Here is a 15613-nt window from a genome sequence, read left to right on the forward strand (position 1 = left end):
AGTTCAAAATTAGTTGAAGATAGAAATTTAAGAATTTGGCTAAGTGGGAAGAGACTAAATGGAAAGGAGATGACTATGAGATTTAGTAGTCACCTGGGGTATGAAGTTTCCTTTTTACTTCTTTTGCAATATGTTTTTGGAATTTTAGAATTTTGTTTGGTACTTGAATTCAATGTTAACACTAGTTATATTTTTTTAACTGTTATTGACCATATTGGCCGTTTATCAACAAAAAGGTAACCTTTCTCAAAATATTGAAAGTTCTACTTAATGTAACTAAAGATTTTTATTTAAAGTTTATTTATTTCAGATTATAAGCCTACTGTTTTATTGAATTGTAGGTAAACTAAAGCAGATACACTTGGAAGGTTTTTTTTCCTTTTAGTAATAGTATCCTGTTAAAAATGGTATATTGAAGTAAGTATAGTCTTGGAATGAACTCCACCTTCGTGAGTTTACAGTTTATAAACTGCAATGTTTCTCTCTTAATGGTGTATTATAGACCTGTTTAGATAGTTTTATGTGTTACTTTTGTGCACTTCTTCTTCGTCTACATCTTTTCCCTCTTCTATGTGGGAAAAGATGTAGCTTTTGAAGGTTCTTTAAAATAGGTTCCAAGCTCTTAATATTTTGTTTTAATGTGAAGTTATGATGTTGGTTTATCATTTTGATTTAAAAAAACATGATAGGGTTTTTGTTGAAATCAGTAGATTTATGAGAAACCAAAAGGTATTTCAGGCCCTCTGTGTGGATGTTTGAGAAACCAAAAGGAATTTTAGGTCCTCTGGATGTTTGTAAGTGAAACCAAAATGAAGTTTAGGTTCTCAGTTTTCTTTAGAATGTTCTTGTCTCTTGCAGGTCTCATGGACAACAGCGCTTCGTCAGATTGTTGTAAATTGCTATAAATATCATGGTCGTGATGACTTATTACCTGCGTTTAATGAAGATGATGATAAAAGTCAAGTATGTATATTGTTCAGTTTATGTTATTGATGACTTTAATTTTGATTTTGTACAAAAGTAAATTGTCATTTTGAAATTCCTTTATTTTATAGAAATCGCATTTTTAAAATGTACTCCTTGGAAAATTGTTCTTAATTTCTAGAGGCTGGACAGGATATGCTTACACGGGGTGACTATGCATTGGTTTAATTTTTTTGTCATAAGTATTTGTGAAAATACCTTCGAAACATATATCTTTTACTGAAGATATTGCAAGAGCTATATCAGTGGTTGTTTTAATGCTAAAGAGCTACTTCAGTTTGAGTATCAAGAGTCTACCTTAACTCAATGGATATTTTTTGTTTTTTGTCATTGAAGGTCGGCACACAGGGTAACGCCACATATTCAGGTCCAGTGGTTCAAACTATCAGTAATCCAGATGGCACAGTCTCTATTGTCCAAGTTGACCCCAATAACCCTGTAATTCAATTACCTGATGGTACAACTGCACATGTCCAAGGAATTGCTCATGTAAGTACCAGTTTTTTAAAGTTGATATTTCATTTAGTAATGTTAATTAGGTAAGAATCTTTTTTGAATTTTACTGAATTTTTTTCTGTTTGTATTGATTTGTGGAGCGATTCATATAAGTTCTAGTAGTTTATTTGATATTTTTGTAATTTTATTATCCATAGATAAGATAAACTAGTGTACTGAGGCCTAATTCCTAGAAAGGCAAAATGGCCAGTTTCTTCTCTCAATAAGGAGAATTTTCAAGATATTCTCAATGCTGTTTAGAGGGAGTCCCCTCATCCTGTATGCCATTATACTTTACCCAGCTTGGCTTAAAAATTGAGGGGATAGGTAGATAACCGATAGTGCTTTTGCAAGATTTTGATTTTCCTCAGTCTTTCATTGCTGAAGGCAGTTATGAAATTAATATTTTATATGATTTTATTTGCTTGTCAATTAATACGCATTGTTTAAAGGGTATGTAATGGGTTGTTACTAGAACTCGAAAGTTATTTAGGAAGGAATCGTATTTGTTTTGATATCTGGATTTGTTTCAATATGGTATGTTTTCACAACTTTGGGTCTTACTGAAGTAATTTATCAAAAAAGTTCACACTTGATTAGTAACTGTATAAAATATAGTCTTTGTCTAAATATCCCATGCTCCTGCTGCTTGTTAGACAATATAACCTCAGTTTTATACTTTCAAGAGATTCCTGGCACTCTTACTCATCTGTAATTACCAGATCGTCTGCATATCACTCTTTTGAAAAATTTTCATTCCTAATCCCGTGACTCAGTATATTAATAATTAGCCCATTCAAAAAGGGATTGGGTGCTATTCTTTGATGTAAGTCCATTTAAGTTTCTGTTTGGTAGTAGGTTGTTACTATGTCTGTCCTCGTTCTTATATACATCATTTCGGCAGATGTAATGTTATTTTTCTGACACATTTCTCTCTGTTACTGTATACCCCAAAACACTATCCCCCTTGATATTGTATCAAATGCACTTTGCTAGGTTTAAGGGGACCGTCCGCCATGGGGTATTGACATAACTTTCAGAAATCGAAAATCGTTTTATTGCTTCTATGTATGCGTAAACATGTCATACATACTCCCCAGAAGTTTCAGCCAATTATTTTTACAAATAACGAAGATATAGAGGTTTTTAAATGATGACGTCATCCTTACTGTGTCGTCTGCATGACTGAGTTTGACAGAATCGTCTTTGTGTTAATTTTGCATATCTATAGCGATTTTTCACTTATATTTCGATCTATCGTACGTCTGGCAGAAATGGAAGGCATTGGTAGAGTGTAGATGAACGAAGTCGTCTACTACAATAACAGAAGCCAAAGTTGCCAAAGATGTATAGAAGTTATAATGTATGCGTTTGTTTACTTGAAGTTTGTATGTACATTGTGTTTCCACAACGCCCTCGGGAACATTATAGCAAGGCCAATGTTACCTAAGGTTATAGAAAGAACAAATAGTCAATCATTTTTCCAAACAATGAAGATATAGCGGTCTTTAAATGATGACGTCATCCTTATGGCGTCGTCTGTATGACTGAGTTTGACAGATGCGCAGTCTCTCTCTCTCTCTCTCTCTCTCTCTCTCTCTCTCTCTCTCTCTCTCTCTCTCTCTCTCTCTCTCTCTCGAATTGTTTACCACTGCTATTTATACAAATACTTTTATCTCTCTCTCTCTCTCTCTCTCTCTCTCTCTCTCTCTCTCTCTCTCTCTCTCTCTCTCTCTCTCTCGAATAATTTAAAACTCCCATTTATACAAATACTATAATGACAATGTTCAACTCTCTCTCTCTCTCTCTCTCTCTCTCTCTCTCTCTCTCTCTCTCTCTCTCTCTCTCTCTCTCTCTGTTTGAACTGCCATCTATATCAGCCAAATGCTCTCTCTCTCTCTCTCTCTCTCTCTCTCTCTCTCTCTCTCTCTCTCTATCTCTCTCTCTCTCTCTCTCTCTCTCTCTCTCTCTCTCTCTCTCTCTCTCTCTCTTTTTTTTTTCTGGCAGAAATGAAAGGCATTGGTAGAGGGTAGGTGAATGAAAACTACCAGCTACGAAAACATCAGCAAAGTTTCCAAAGACATATATAAATTATAATGCATGTGTTTATTTACTTGAAGTTCGTATGTTGATTGTGCTTTCACAACGTCCTCTGGAATTTTATAGCAATGCCAATGTTACATAAGGTGATAGAAAGAACAAAAAGTAAATGGACAACAAGAAAAAAGAACCAAGAAAGAGGGAAACATGGATAAGAGTACAAAGCTGAAACCTGCTAGCTAAAACACTGGCAACAATTAGAGATCGCTGGCAACTCATAACATAGGAATAGTAAACTGAGGGTTCAAATACCTCCTTTAGGGTGCATTTATGTAGGAATAAACAATAAAAGTTATCATAATAATATTATCTTGATTTCTTTTAGAAAAGAAGCGAAAGTTTGCTGCAAATCTTTGGGAGCTCATAACTCAAAAACATACTTATTCCCACTTAGGTACATTTTTCTCACTTATTTGTTGTTCAATATTAGAGAAAAAGATATCGTTGAAAAGAAGAATAAAAATCCCACAATTCTGTCAGACAAAATTTTGATTTTCGTTTTACATTTTTTTTCACGATTATTTTCCGTCTAGACAAGGAAAAAAAATAAAAATTCATTAAAAAAAACAGAAAAGAAAATCAAAATTCTGTCGGACAGAAATGTTCGGTTGTTAGAGTAGTTTTTGTGGTATAAGTTTCAATACAATTGGTATTATAGTAGTGGGGAAAAATGTACCTAAATATTTTTTTTAAATCATGATTTTTGCTAATAAATCCAAAAGTTCTTGATCAAATGACTTGAAATTTTTATATGATGAAGGTATTATATATGTCTAAAACATATATAGAAGTTGTGTAATTTGGATCATTAGAAAAAAAAAAAAATGGCGGACATGGCGGACGGTCCCCTTAAAAGTGCACAGTTGAGCTTCTGATTACCTTTCAGGACCTTTACCTGTAGCTTTCTTATTATAAAGACTGCATCAACTGTACCTATCCCTCAAATGAACCTATACTGCTGTTCACCAATCTTCACAATTGCTCATAATCTCAATAACTATTCTTTCTAAAACCTTCAGTAAACTTTCTTTTAGTTTGATTCCTCCTGTAATTACCACACTTTATACCATCGCCATTTTGCCAAAACACATTTACCATCTGACTTTCTTCCCAGTCATCTGGCATTGCTTTCTCTTCCCTTTTTACACTCAATTCAGTATATTCCTCCCTCTATACTAAGAACAGTATCTTAGATATTTCAACTTGCACTTCTGATGGTCTGGGTGCTCTATCACTTTTCATTTTACTTTAAAGCCTTAGTTTTGTTTAAAAAATATTCTTTAACTCTTACATTATCATAAAAAAGCCCGAAAAATGCAAACAAACCTTTGCCGTTGTTAAACATAGCGATCTTGTCAAGAATTATAATTTTACAAGAAATATTGTTTTTTATGCCAAAATAAGTATTTTGTTGTAAATCTCTATACTTTACATAAAAAATTTAACTTTACATATCATGAAAATAAATATTTTTTTGCCACTTTGTGTGGTGTGAATGAAAATGAAAGTTTCAAGATCTGAGCTTTTGCAAGCAGTTTTTAAGAATTAACAAATGGTCTTATGTAATGAGCAAAGATGTGGAGAAAAATTTATTTCTATCGGAAAATGGGTAGAAATCTTGTGTGACCGTAGTCATTCATCTCAGTAAGAGGATTAAAACCAAGATTCAGTTGGTTACTCCCGAGAGATTAAAGTAATATTTTGGTAATGGTTAAATCACCTGAGAAACAGTCTTTGACAAAATATACCAAAATAATTTAAAAGAGCATATGGTATTGAAAATTAAATGGTTCTCAAGTTCAACAGAAAAGGCTGAAGAATCACTTAATTCAGCTTCCTGGAAGTTTATTAGTAAAATAAGAGCTGTATGTCACTGTATATTAATTTTATATACCTTTTAGTTTACTTGTATTTCCTGTTTCCCAATCTCACTGAATGATAGTTTTCTTTGTATTGAATGATTCAATGGACTGGGCATAGAAAGATATGAAGGCATATTGGAAAGGGGTCTCCCTTTGGGTTGAGAAAAACTTTTTTTCTAAAAATTCTTTATGTTGAAGAAATCGGCCACCCTGTTTATCTTGGCATTGAACTTGGGCAGAATAGTGTTTGGAATTTGGAGGAAATAATTTCAAAGAATTTTCCAAACTCTAGTAACATGTTTTAGAATTCCTTTAAAAAGTTCTATAGAATATTTCATATGTAAGTATAAGGTACATTGCCAATGAGTTTTTTTTTTTTTTTTTTTTTTTTTTTTTGTATACATAGTTTTGAAGGATTGGTAATTTTTTGTATTCTGAGATGACCAAGTTGAATAAAATTTCACTTAAGATTTAGATTTATCTGAATTTACTTGGAATGCATTATCACGTAATATAACACAAAAGTATTGCTATGGGTAATTTTGCATACACTGTGCATGCTTAAAGCCATTAGTGCATGTTAATTTCTATTGACGAGCTTTGACTTGTAAGGTTGCTTATCTTTCTAACCTGGGATGGAGATTAGTTTACTAATACAAGTAAGGATTCTCTGCTTGTTTAATTTTTCATGTAATCCTATATGTGGCTGTTATTTCTTGTGGATTTTGTTTACATTGGAGACCTAGTAGTGCATGTGGTATTTTAGCTTGTACAGGTACTAACTGTTTATTTATTACAACCACCGCAATCATATGCTGTTTTTATTTCACATTTAACAATCATCTTGTACAGTTTTTTTTTATTGAAAGGCATCACTACATCTGTATGATATTTCACTTCCACACCTCATTACTCTCTCCGACTTTAGAGAGTCTCTATTTTGAGTAACAATAAAGCATTGACATGCATATATCTTCCTCTCCCCAGGACACGCTGTTTGTTCTTGATTGTTATTATGCCGAAGTCTTATTGTTCATATTAATTTAGAAATATATCTCCATTTTTGCTGTTGATTTATTATTTTCTTTGGTGGTGGTATTTTGCTTAATTTTCCCGTGTTCCGAAGCTGACTTTTGCCTGTCCCGTGCAGGGCCACTATGTGATAAATTCCTTCTTATTTTTGCTGTTCATTCACCTTTTTTAATCTTTATTAAATTTATTAGTTATTTCTTCTCCCACTTTTAGTTGCATTTTTTCTCCCTTTGTGTATTCAGCAGGTGAATATTTTTTTATTTTATCTTCACATTAACCTGTTACATTTAGTTCTCTGTGAAGTGTTTCTGTTTGTTATATGTACTATACTTAAATAATTATATATTTTATTTTTCTTGCTTTTATTATTTACTTTTGGTGAATTAGGGCTAATGAGTTTGTTGTAAGCCCATGTATTTCTTATTCCTGGATCTAATCTGCCTCCTGCTGTAGCTGATTCTTGTTTATTATAAAGGGGCCTAGCGTTTTCTCTCCTAATCTTTGAGAGATCTTCATAGCTGCTCATTTCAACTCTCTCCCTTTATTGGGAGTAAAGTGTCAAGGAAGCTATGAGATTATCTCAGGAGTCAATAGAGCAGCTATGTTTGATATTGGCAGTTTTTCAGACTTGCCATTAGCATTTTCTCTCTTCCAACATCAGAGGCCTCCTTCTAGAATGAGTTTGAATTTCCTAGTCCCTATATGTTTCACCCCACACTTTCAGCTATCATCAGCCTCCCATGCCAGATGTCTGTACACTACATTTGGGAGCTGGAACTCTTTCCAAAGTAAGTGTCTTGCTCACGCTTTTATCCTGGTAGATGGGTTGATCAACAGACATGTCTTCAGGCAGAGGGGCTGTATCAGATAAGACGCTCTTTCCCATGTTAGCATTGTATTCTCGGGTGTGTGCTGGTCCACATAAACATTGGAACATCTTGTTGTCAATGGTCTTTGGAAAGGTTATCACTTCCTTACTCTGGAGACAAGTCTCCTATCATTGCCTTGGTTGGTCCTTTCCGACTGCTGTTTTCGTGATAGAAAGAAGTTTTAGATGATAAAAAAAGCTTAATATTTGAGAAGGGAGCAATTGAGGAAGTGTCTTCCAAGTTACTAGGCCTCTGAAATCCCCCGTTAATCATCCCTTAAGGATTTTGGAGGTTGACGACTATTTATTGACCTTGGCCAAGTGAACACATTGCTTTGGTTAACTTTTTTTCTAGGTGGAGACTGATATCTGTAAGGAAATTAATTAGAAAGGGGAACTTTCTGGCCTCACTGAAATTTAAAGAAACTGCCCCTGAAGTAAGTTCCTCAGTTTATTTTAGAAGGAAAGGTTTACAAGTCATGAGTTCTCTGCGTCATCATGTCAATGATTCCTTAAGTTTTCAATAAGATTGTCATCGGCCATAACCTTGTCCCACTGGGTCGAGATCCATATTCGCTGTTCACGCCTTGTTCTTTCTCTCTTTCTCTCTTTTTTTTTTTTTTTTTCTTTTTTTATATTGTGCTCTGGTGTTCCTTGTTTCTTCTGGCAAAATTGGAGAATGGTTATCTGATTGCGATGTATGCCACTTTGGGATGTGAATTGATATTCAAAGAGACAGATTTCATTGTTAGCAATGGTTATTTGAGTCTTGATTGAATACTCTAGTGATTGACAAACTTTGGCAGGTGATTATAAGTCACCTGGTATCCCTGGAGAGGTAAGTCCTACACAGCGGCATTGAGATTTGATCTTGAACTACAGTGGCCTAGTTGCTTGGGAAGTGTTGTCAGTGTTCTAAGAGCTCCTAGTTGTGATATTGAACAAGGTTTTGCACTAGTTTTTTTATGGCTACAGAAGGAGAATCTTTGGTGGAATATGCCTTTAGTTCCTTTAGGGCCAGAGATACTCTTGTTCATGGATGTGTTAATTTAGGGTTGTGGTGGTAAGGTGTTTGATCTTACGATGAAAGATCCTCGGTTACCAGAACAATGCGGGCATATATTTTTCTTGGAGCTGAAGATTTTAGGATGAAAGATCCTTTGTTATGAGAAGAAAAATACTGGCATGTTTTTTTCTTGGATCTTTCTAGCATTTGTGAAGTAATTGGAAGTGGAAACGTTTACCTTGTGTCGGACAACAAAATTATAAGCACCTAGGTATCTAGATTTTATGGATCTTTTGGAACACTATAATTTAATCATTCCCAAGTTAGTTTTGGGAACTTAAAATGTTCTATACTTTTTGAAACCCACAGCAGGAACCTCAAGGTCCTCCTGCTAAGGTGATCTTTATTCAATGTTAGCAAGGTTTTGGTAAGTGTACTGTATATAAACTGTGCTAGTTGGTATGTTCACAGTACTGCTTGTCAGTTGGCTTCTGGGGTACTGCTCACTAGATTCTTTTACATTGGATTTTGGTAAGTTGTTGCAGCAGCGAGTTGCTAGTGTCGTCTATTTCCCAGGTGACCTTCATTGCTAACGTCTATTACTACAACATGAATTGTTTATCAACATCGTGGCCTCTGTGGATAAGCAGTCATCTCCCTCGGTTCAAACCTCTTAAAGCAGTTCCCCTTTACAGATCACATTAAGGTGTCTAATTCTTGTATCTTCATTGATGAAGATTATCAAGATAGCACTGTGATGGAAATGCTGTGGGGAAATTGCAGTGACTGCAATTGCTATCCCATTTCAAGCCTTGACAAGTGATCTTTCACAGAAATTGTAGGACGTATTCATTGCTTTTTTCTAAAATGAAGTAATCCTTCACTTGATGTCTATTTTGATGACTGCAGACTTAGCTTTTTTGTTGTATAAAGAAGATATCTTTATTATCAAGGAGTACTGGTGGCTTTTTTTATGTATTTCATAAGGTGTTAATAGAATCTATACTCAGTAGAAACATATGAGACAAACTTTGTTGCTTTGCCCACTCTTTTTCCAGGTCTTTAGCAAAACCTCCTAGCTGGGGTTTAGCTGTAACTTTTTGGAACTTGATTACATCCCTTTAAATCTCTTTTGAGTCTTCATACTTTGATTTGATGGCAAAAATGGTTTTGTAGGCTCTTTCCTCCTTCTCTTTCAAAGTAATTGTTATACATTGGACTCTTACACCTCAAATTTCATGGCTAAAACTTGATGAGAAGGCACCTTAGACCTGATTGTTGTTTTTGCATATATCGTAATATTCAGGTGTCCAAGAACATATTTTGTTTTGGGCAGTATGAAGTTATTACAGGAACTTACTCTGATGTGTCAATGTCTTTTCTTGGTAAAAGATTAAGGAGCATATGCACTCTTGTTTTTTCATTTGCCCTCAGTATAATTTGAAGCTAGCAGTCATCCTTCTAGCAGGTTCTACCTGTTAAAGGTGTTCGTAAGAAATGACTCTTAAGCATTTTGATTTTTTGCCATCAAATCTAATTTCAATGGTGGATGATGTATTATTTAGGGTTAGGAAGTGTATCGTCTCCTTATGCTGCTGATAGTTCTCAATTCTCAAAATCTGAAGTACAAGCCATTATTCTTTTGTAAATAGGCCCTTAAAATACCCTCTTGTGTAGAATTTTCATCTTTATTATGGATACCATGACCCTTTTCTTTTTGACCCGAGGATTGACTTTTGATTTTTGTCTTCAGTTCCCTCATTGTTTGGTTTTTCTGCTGTTTTGTTTAGATGGCTCTTTTGTCCATCACAAATTTCTATTCTGGCAATATGTGATTAATGGGGAGAGTTAGGGCCTCTTAATATGGAATTATACAAATTGTGTAGACTACGATTATTCAGAAGAAAGGCAACATGTTATTAATTGGTTTTTAATACAAATGTGTTATTTGCCAAAGATATTTTTTTCCACTAACTTAGCAAACAAATTTTAGGTACATTTATTGTTTTATTCAATCTTACTGTTGAGGAAAACCTGATTTTGTGGATTGAGGGTAGAATGTTTCATAATTTCTTGAGCGTTCTAAATTACCGTAATAAGGAACTAAAGAATATTGGTAGCTATCAGGGTTTGTTGATTAATTTTAGAAATAACTCTCAATATTATTTGGGGTGTTCATACCATTGCTTGCAAAGAAATCAGGTTCATAATTTCATAATGGTACTGTTACACTTTACAGTACTTTGCATTTTGATAAAATGAACTTTAGAGTTTAAAAGCTAACAAGGAAAAAATACTCTTATATTATACATTGGCTAGCTTTGAAAGAATAAAAGTGCTTGACGACCATAAATTTTCCATATGATTATTAAGATTTATTTGGAAAAATTAGTTGATTTTAGAACACCAATTGTATTATTAGATTTGTTTTTATTCAGTACAGGATCGCTTCGCAGTTTTGAGATTATATTTTCATATTTTTATGATTGAATGGAAACTTGGTTTATTTACGATGATAAAGGGTAGGTTAGAAAAGACCCATAGGGTAGTCTTGGTATATAGACCTAGCAAATTGACACCAAAACACTTTGCATGCCATATATGGAGTCTTACAATCATAGTATTTGTCTATCAACCACCTGGAATGAACTATTGGATTTTAATAGATTTCTGTAAGTTTCCATGAATGAATAACAAACTACTAACCTTGCGTGCTTTGCTTTGAAACTTTGTTGAAGATGCTTGTTGACTATGCTTGGTTCTATTCGATCCGTTTGAAATGCATGGCTTCTCCTCCTGGGTGCTAGGGACTAACCTAACATATGTTAAAAGGGATGAGGTTATTGACATTCCAGATCACAACACAGAATGGGGAATCGTTGGATGGCGAGAATGGCTCCGTCAATATTGACCTCAACCAAGTAGCGGAGGGAAGCTTGAGTCATGAAGGGACCATCATACTTACTGGAGAAGATGGATCTCAAAGTAAGCTGTCTTTCCAGAGTTATGGTTTTAGGTTTAATTTTTTCACTTTTGATGTTATGTTAATTTTTCAGTGGTAAATAAGAATTTGTATTAAATTGGTTATAATTTGTTGTGTGACGCAACTTTTTTCTCCCTTGATTTATTAAGAATTTCATGCGTAGAACTCAAAAAACTTACAATTTTGTATGGCAGATTTTACTTTTTGCATAATTACTATCAAATGCTATATCATTACTCTTAAAATATTTGAAGCATAGTCTAAACTTCATGTTTGAAGAAGTATAAGAGAACCTCACGGGGTTGGAATCTTTTGACACGAAAATAACCTATATTTGAATTCCTATTACTTCTGAAAGGATTTAATTTTATTCAAGTGAAAAGCTAGCTGTTCCTTCACGGATACAAACATTTTCTTTTAATAAGAATGAGTTCAGTGAGGTGTCTAGTTACTGACGGGTAGCAGTGAAGCCCTGCCCCTCCCTGCAGGCTTACCTAGTAGCCACTTTGACTTTAGCCTCTGAGTTGTACAGACGTATGCTCAGTATTCCAAACTTGGATTGTTTTAATTATTTTTCTTACTTTTAGACGGACTTGTCGGCTGTCGGTATGAAGCCTACATGAGCAAGTTGGCATGCACCCTCATTCCTTGTATCCTTCTTAACCCTTTAACCCCCAGGCTATTTGGAAATTTCCAACCCTTAACCCCCAGGGGGTTATTTTTTTCCCAGCACATTTTGCAGTATATTTTTTTTTAATTGCTCTAATATCCTTAATTTTTGTCATAGAGAGGTCAGGTTGGTCTCATTCTCTTGGAAAATGCCTGAATTTTTTCAAAAAATTATCAAAAATAAGAAAAAAAGAATATTTATAGCATTTTTTTTGCAAGGACGTACCGGTACGTCCATGGGGGTAAAGGGATGGCTTTTGTGAAACGTACCAGTATGTCCTTTGGGGGTAAAAGGGTTAAAGAGGTCAGGACGGTTTACAGTCGTCTTCTGCAAGGAATGCGAGGAGTGGTCACCATTCCAATGGCAGGGGGAGAAAGAGGAAGGCCAAGTGATATTTTTTGCCTTTGGGGTCTTCCTCGAAGTCTTAAGAAATCTGCAGGACCTCTCCGTTCTTGTCCAGGTACTATGGCTTCTGATCCTTTGCTGTCGGCCTTCATGGAGGGAAAGTCGAGGATGGACAATGATATCAATTTAATCCTAGGGAAAGTCCAGAGCCAGCGGACTACCTGTGGATCCCCATACTTTGTGCCCTTTTTACAGGGATCATTACTGCTTACAATCTTCTCTCTCTGTGGAATGTTATGAGTGGTTGTACTTCCAATGGCAAGATAACGGCAGGAGGACAAAGTGAGACTCTTCTCCTTTGGGTTCTTCCCTGAAGTCTTAAGAAAAATCCTAGACGTCTTCATTCGTCCCCTGGGACTCTGGCTTCTGGTCCTATGCTGTCGGCCTCCTCTGAGGTGTAAGCAATGAAGGAAGATGATATTGTTATAACCTTAAGGAAAGTCCAGAATAAGCTGGCTTTACCTGCTTCCCATGGAGAAGTAGGTATTTCTTCTTGCAGTGAACGGAAGAAGTACTAGTTCCAGGTGACGATGCAAACAAGGATGAAGCCCTAAGGAAGTTATGGCTATCCTTAGGTCTGGAGGGCATTTTGTTGAAGGAAAGAGGCCTGCAAGGGCTTAGGCTGTTTTCTCCTCTCGAGTCTTCTTCCACCACACCATCGAAGATGATCTGTAGCATGACCCTCTCTATCCTACCCAGCCCCCTGGAGGCGCATTTGATTGCTGATCCTCGACTTCAGGAACGTCATCACCTTCAAACTTGACCTCTTCGGTTAAGAGAAGGAATTGCCTATCACCTCCTTGACCTCCCAGTCCTTTCACTATGACATCATCATCGGTGATGGTTTTGTCAAGTTCTGCTCATCTTTAAAAAGATGGAAAATGAGAGATTCCCTTCAGTGCAGATTACCAACATCTCAAATGCACGATAAGAATGTCATTTGCTCTCCCTGGGACCCACTTTCTCCAACTGTCAAGAAGCATAGTTTTACATCCTCAGAAAACAAATCTTTTTGCAGAGAGAAATAAGATGAGAACTTGGACGAGAGACATCGCTTGCATGCACTTCATTTAGTTGAGTATTCTTCAGACTTTGAAAACTCACCTGTTCGTGTGCTCTTTGGAGCTTACTCGTTCTTCAGACTTTGAGAAGTCATTTGTTCAGGTGTGCTCTTTGGAGCTTGTTCTTCAGACTTTGAAAACACCTTTAAAGGTGTGCTCTTCGGAGCTTACGCATTCTTCGGTTGCCTCGCATGCTGCTGATGTTGAGCATTTACTTGCTTGCACAGGTTCTCCTCACTTAGTGCGCATTCTAAGACAATGCGTATTCTCATATCATCATGCTTGCATGCACTCATCTGTTTACAGTCAAGCACACTAAATCTAATCACATGCAAACACACTCATCTTTTTGAGCGCAAGCACGCTAATGGTGCACATCTACTGATTCCATCTAAGTACTACTTTACTCTCTTGCACTCCTCTTTAGTACGCACTCTTTGGATCTTCATGTCCCGCCTTTTTGCATGAAGGCATGCTTATCTGTTTGTGCACAATCTACGGATTGTGAGCGCTACTTTTCGTGCTTACGATCTCCATTTACCATAAATTCTTCTGAACTCGAAAATTCTCCTTTCAATGCTCTCCCCCTTCTAGTGTTTATTCATTTGTTCGGGCATGCACGCTTTCTTGTGGATTCGCGCTTATTAGATTATGAACTTTCACCTATACAGTGAACCCTCGCTACTTCGCGGTTCGACCATTGCGGATTCACCACTTCGCGGATTTTTTTCATAACCCATATATATATATACATATTGGTAATAACAAAATCAACATACTGTACTGAATAATCAATATAATCGATGCAAAAACTAACCTATACACAGATGTGTACAGTAAATGCATTTGTTTCTTCATTATGATCAGAGAAACGTAAACAAAACATTGGTTGCCATTTTTTATCGTGCTTTTTGGCGTGTTTAGGAAACGCATGATTTAAAATCGCCTTTAATATTTGTGTCTGTTTTAGTTTAGGGTACTGTAGTACATGCATTAAGTGTTATGTACATTAAAGGGTAGTTTGTTAACAGTACTACGTACAAGGGAAGGTTTTAAAAGTCTGAATATACATGTTAAATGAATAGGTAAATATGGTGTCACTACTTCGCGGATTTTCACCTATCGCGGCCGGGTCTGGAACCTATCTACCGCGATAAACGAGGGTTCACTGTACATGCATGACCTTCTGTGAAGGCACAACCTTCTGTTCACAATGTGCTTGCTCTCCTGTTGGAGCACATTCTTCAACGCTTGTGTACCAATTAAGGGGTATTCACCATTCCCTGGGACTTCATATCTCGCACTCTCCTATTCACGCACGTGCCTTACACTTCTAGAATGCCTTAATGCAATAAAAAAGTGCAAACATTTATCTGGTCACTCACAAACACACACTCCTGATTGCATGCAATCTCTAAATTGTACATGCTATAATCTTCCCCCTCTGCAAGCGTGCACTACTGCTTGCATTCAGTCGAGCTCACATATATATCCTTTGATTAATGAAAAGTCAAGGACTTTTGTGCCCTCCTGTGAGCATGCGCGCTCTCTGGATGGCTGCAGATATGCCTACCTGTAGTCACTTGTTAGGGTACGATCAGCTAGACATGCTTTGGTCACCTGAGAGAGGGGAGCCCAGAATTCGTCAAAAGAACAGAGAACGTTCTTCACATGATCTTCAGGATACGGAATCCTATAGGGAGAGAGAGAGAGAGAGAGAGAGAGAGACCTCAGGAACTTCATGGGTGAGCTCTTATAGAAGTCCTTCGCCTAGACTTGTCATATTGTGTCAAGCAGTCCAAGGACTCTTCAGTCTGTTGGCCTTCATGACGTGAATGGGCTAGCTCGTCAGAGGTACAAATTTCTGCTTCTTCACCCAACAGAAGCCCTCGTCCAGGAAGAATCTCCAGAGTACCACCCAAGCTTGGTACTAGGTCCAGAACGGAAAGTTAATAGACCTCTTCAACCTTCCTCGGAGCAGGATCACCCCTCCGTTTGCTGAGGAGTCATTAGACACAATAGACAGTGCAGCTCTCCATGTTAGAAAGGCAATAGAGAGTAGATGAACACATTTCAAGCAAGCCATACAATGAGGATCTTACCCCCAGCGATCTCTACGCTGAGACAATTCTATGTTCCTGAGGAAT

The 15613-nt window shown here is 36.3% G+C and overlaps 1 protein-coding gene across 9 annotated transcripts in view; it reads left to right on the plus strand.

Annotated features, from left to right (window-relative positions):
• Positions 1–15613, plus strand: part of LOC137653713 (DNA-binding protein P3A2-like) — a 76397-nt gene that overhangs the window by 50806 nt on the left and 9978 nt on the right. For 5 of the 9 annotated variants that reach the window (XR_011046536.1, XM_068387307.1, XM_068387306.1 and 2 more), the window contains exons 9-12: positions 859–963; positions 1106–1132; positions 1321–1473; positions 11203–11332. Coding sequence is in view for 8 of the 9 variants with exons in the window: in XM_068387307.1 (XP_068243408.1) it covers positions 859–963; positions 1106–1132; positions 1321–1473; positions 11203–11332 (415 nt within the window). In the remaining variant the exon portion in view is untranslated. The remainder of the gene's footprint in view (positions 1–858; positions 964–1105; positions 1133–1320; positions 1474–11202; positions 11333–15613) is intronic. The other 4 variants (XM_068387308.1, XM_068387314.1, XM_068387311.1 and 1 more) reach the window with 2 other exon arrangements.

This window comes from Palaemon carinicauda, chromosome 14, assembly GCF_036898095.1.
Source record: "Palaemon carinicauda isolate YSFRI2023 chromosome 14, ASM3689809v2, whole genome shotgun sequence".
Taxonomy (NCBI): domain Eukaryota; kingdom Metazoa; phylum Arthropoda; class Malacostraca; order Decapoda; family Palaemonidae; genus Palaemon; species Palaemon carinicauda.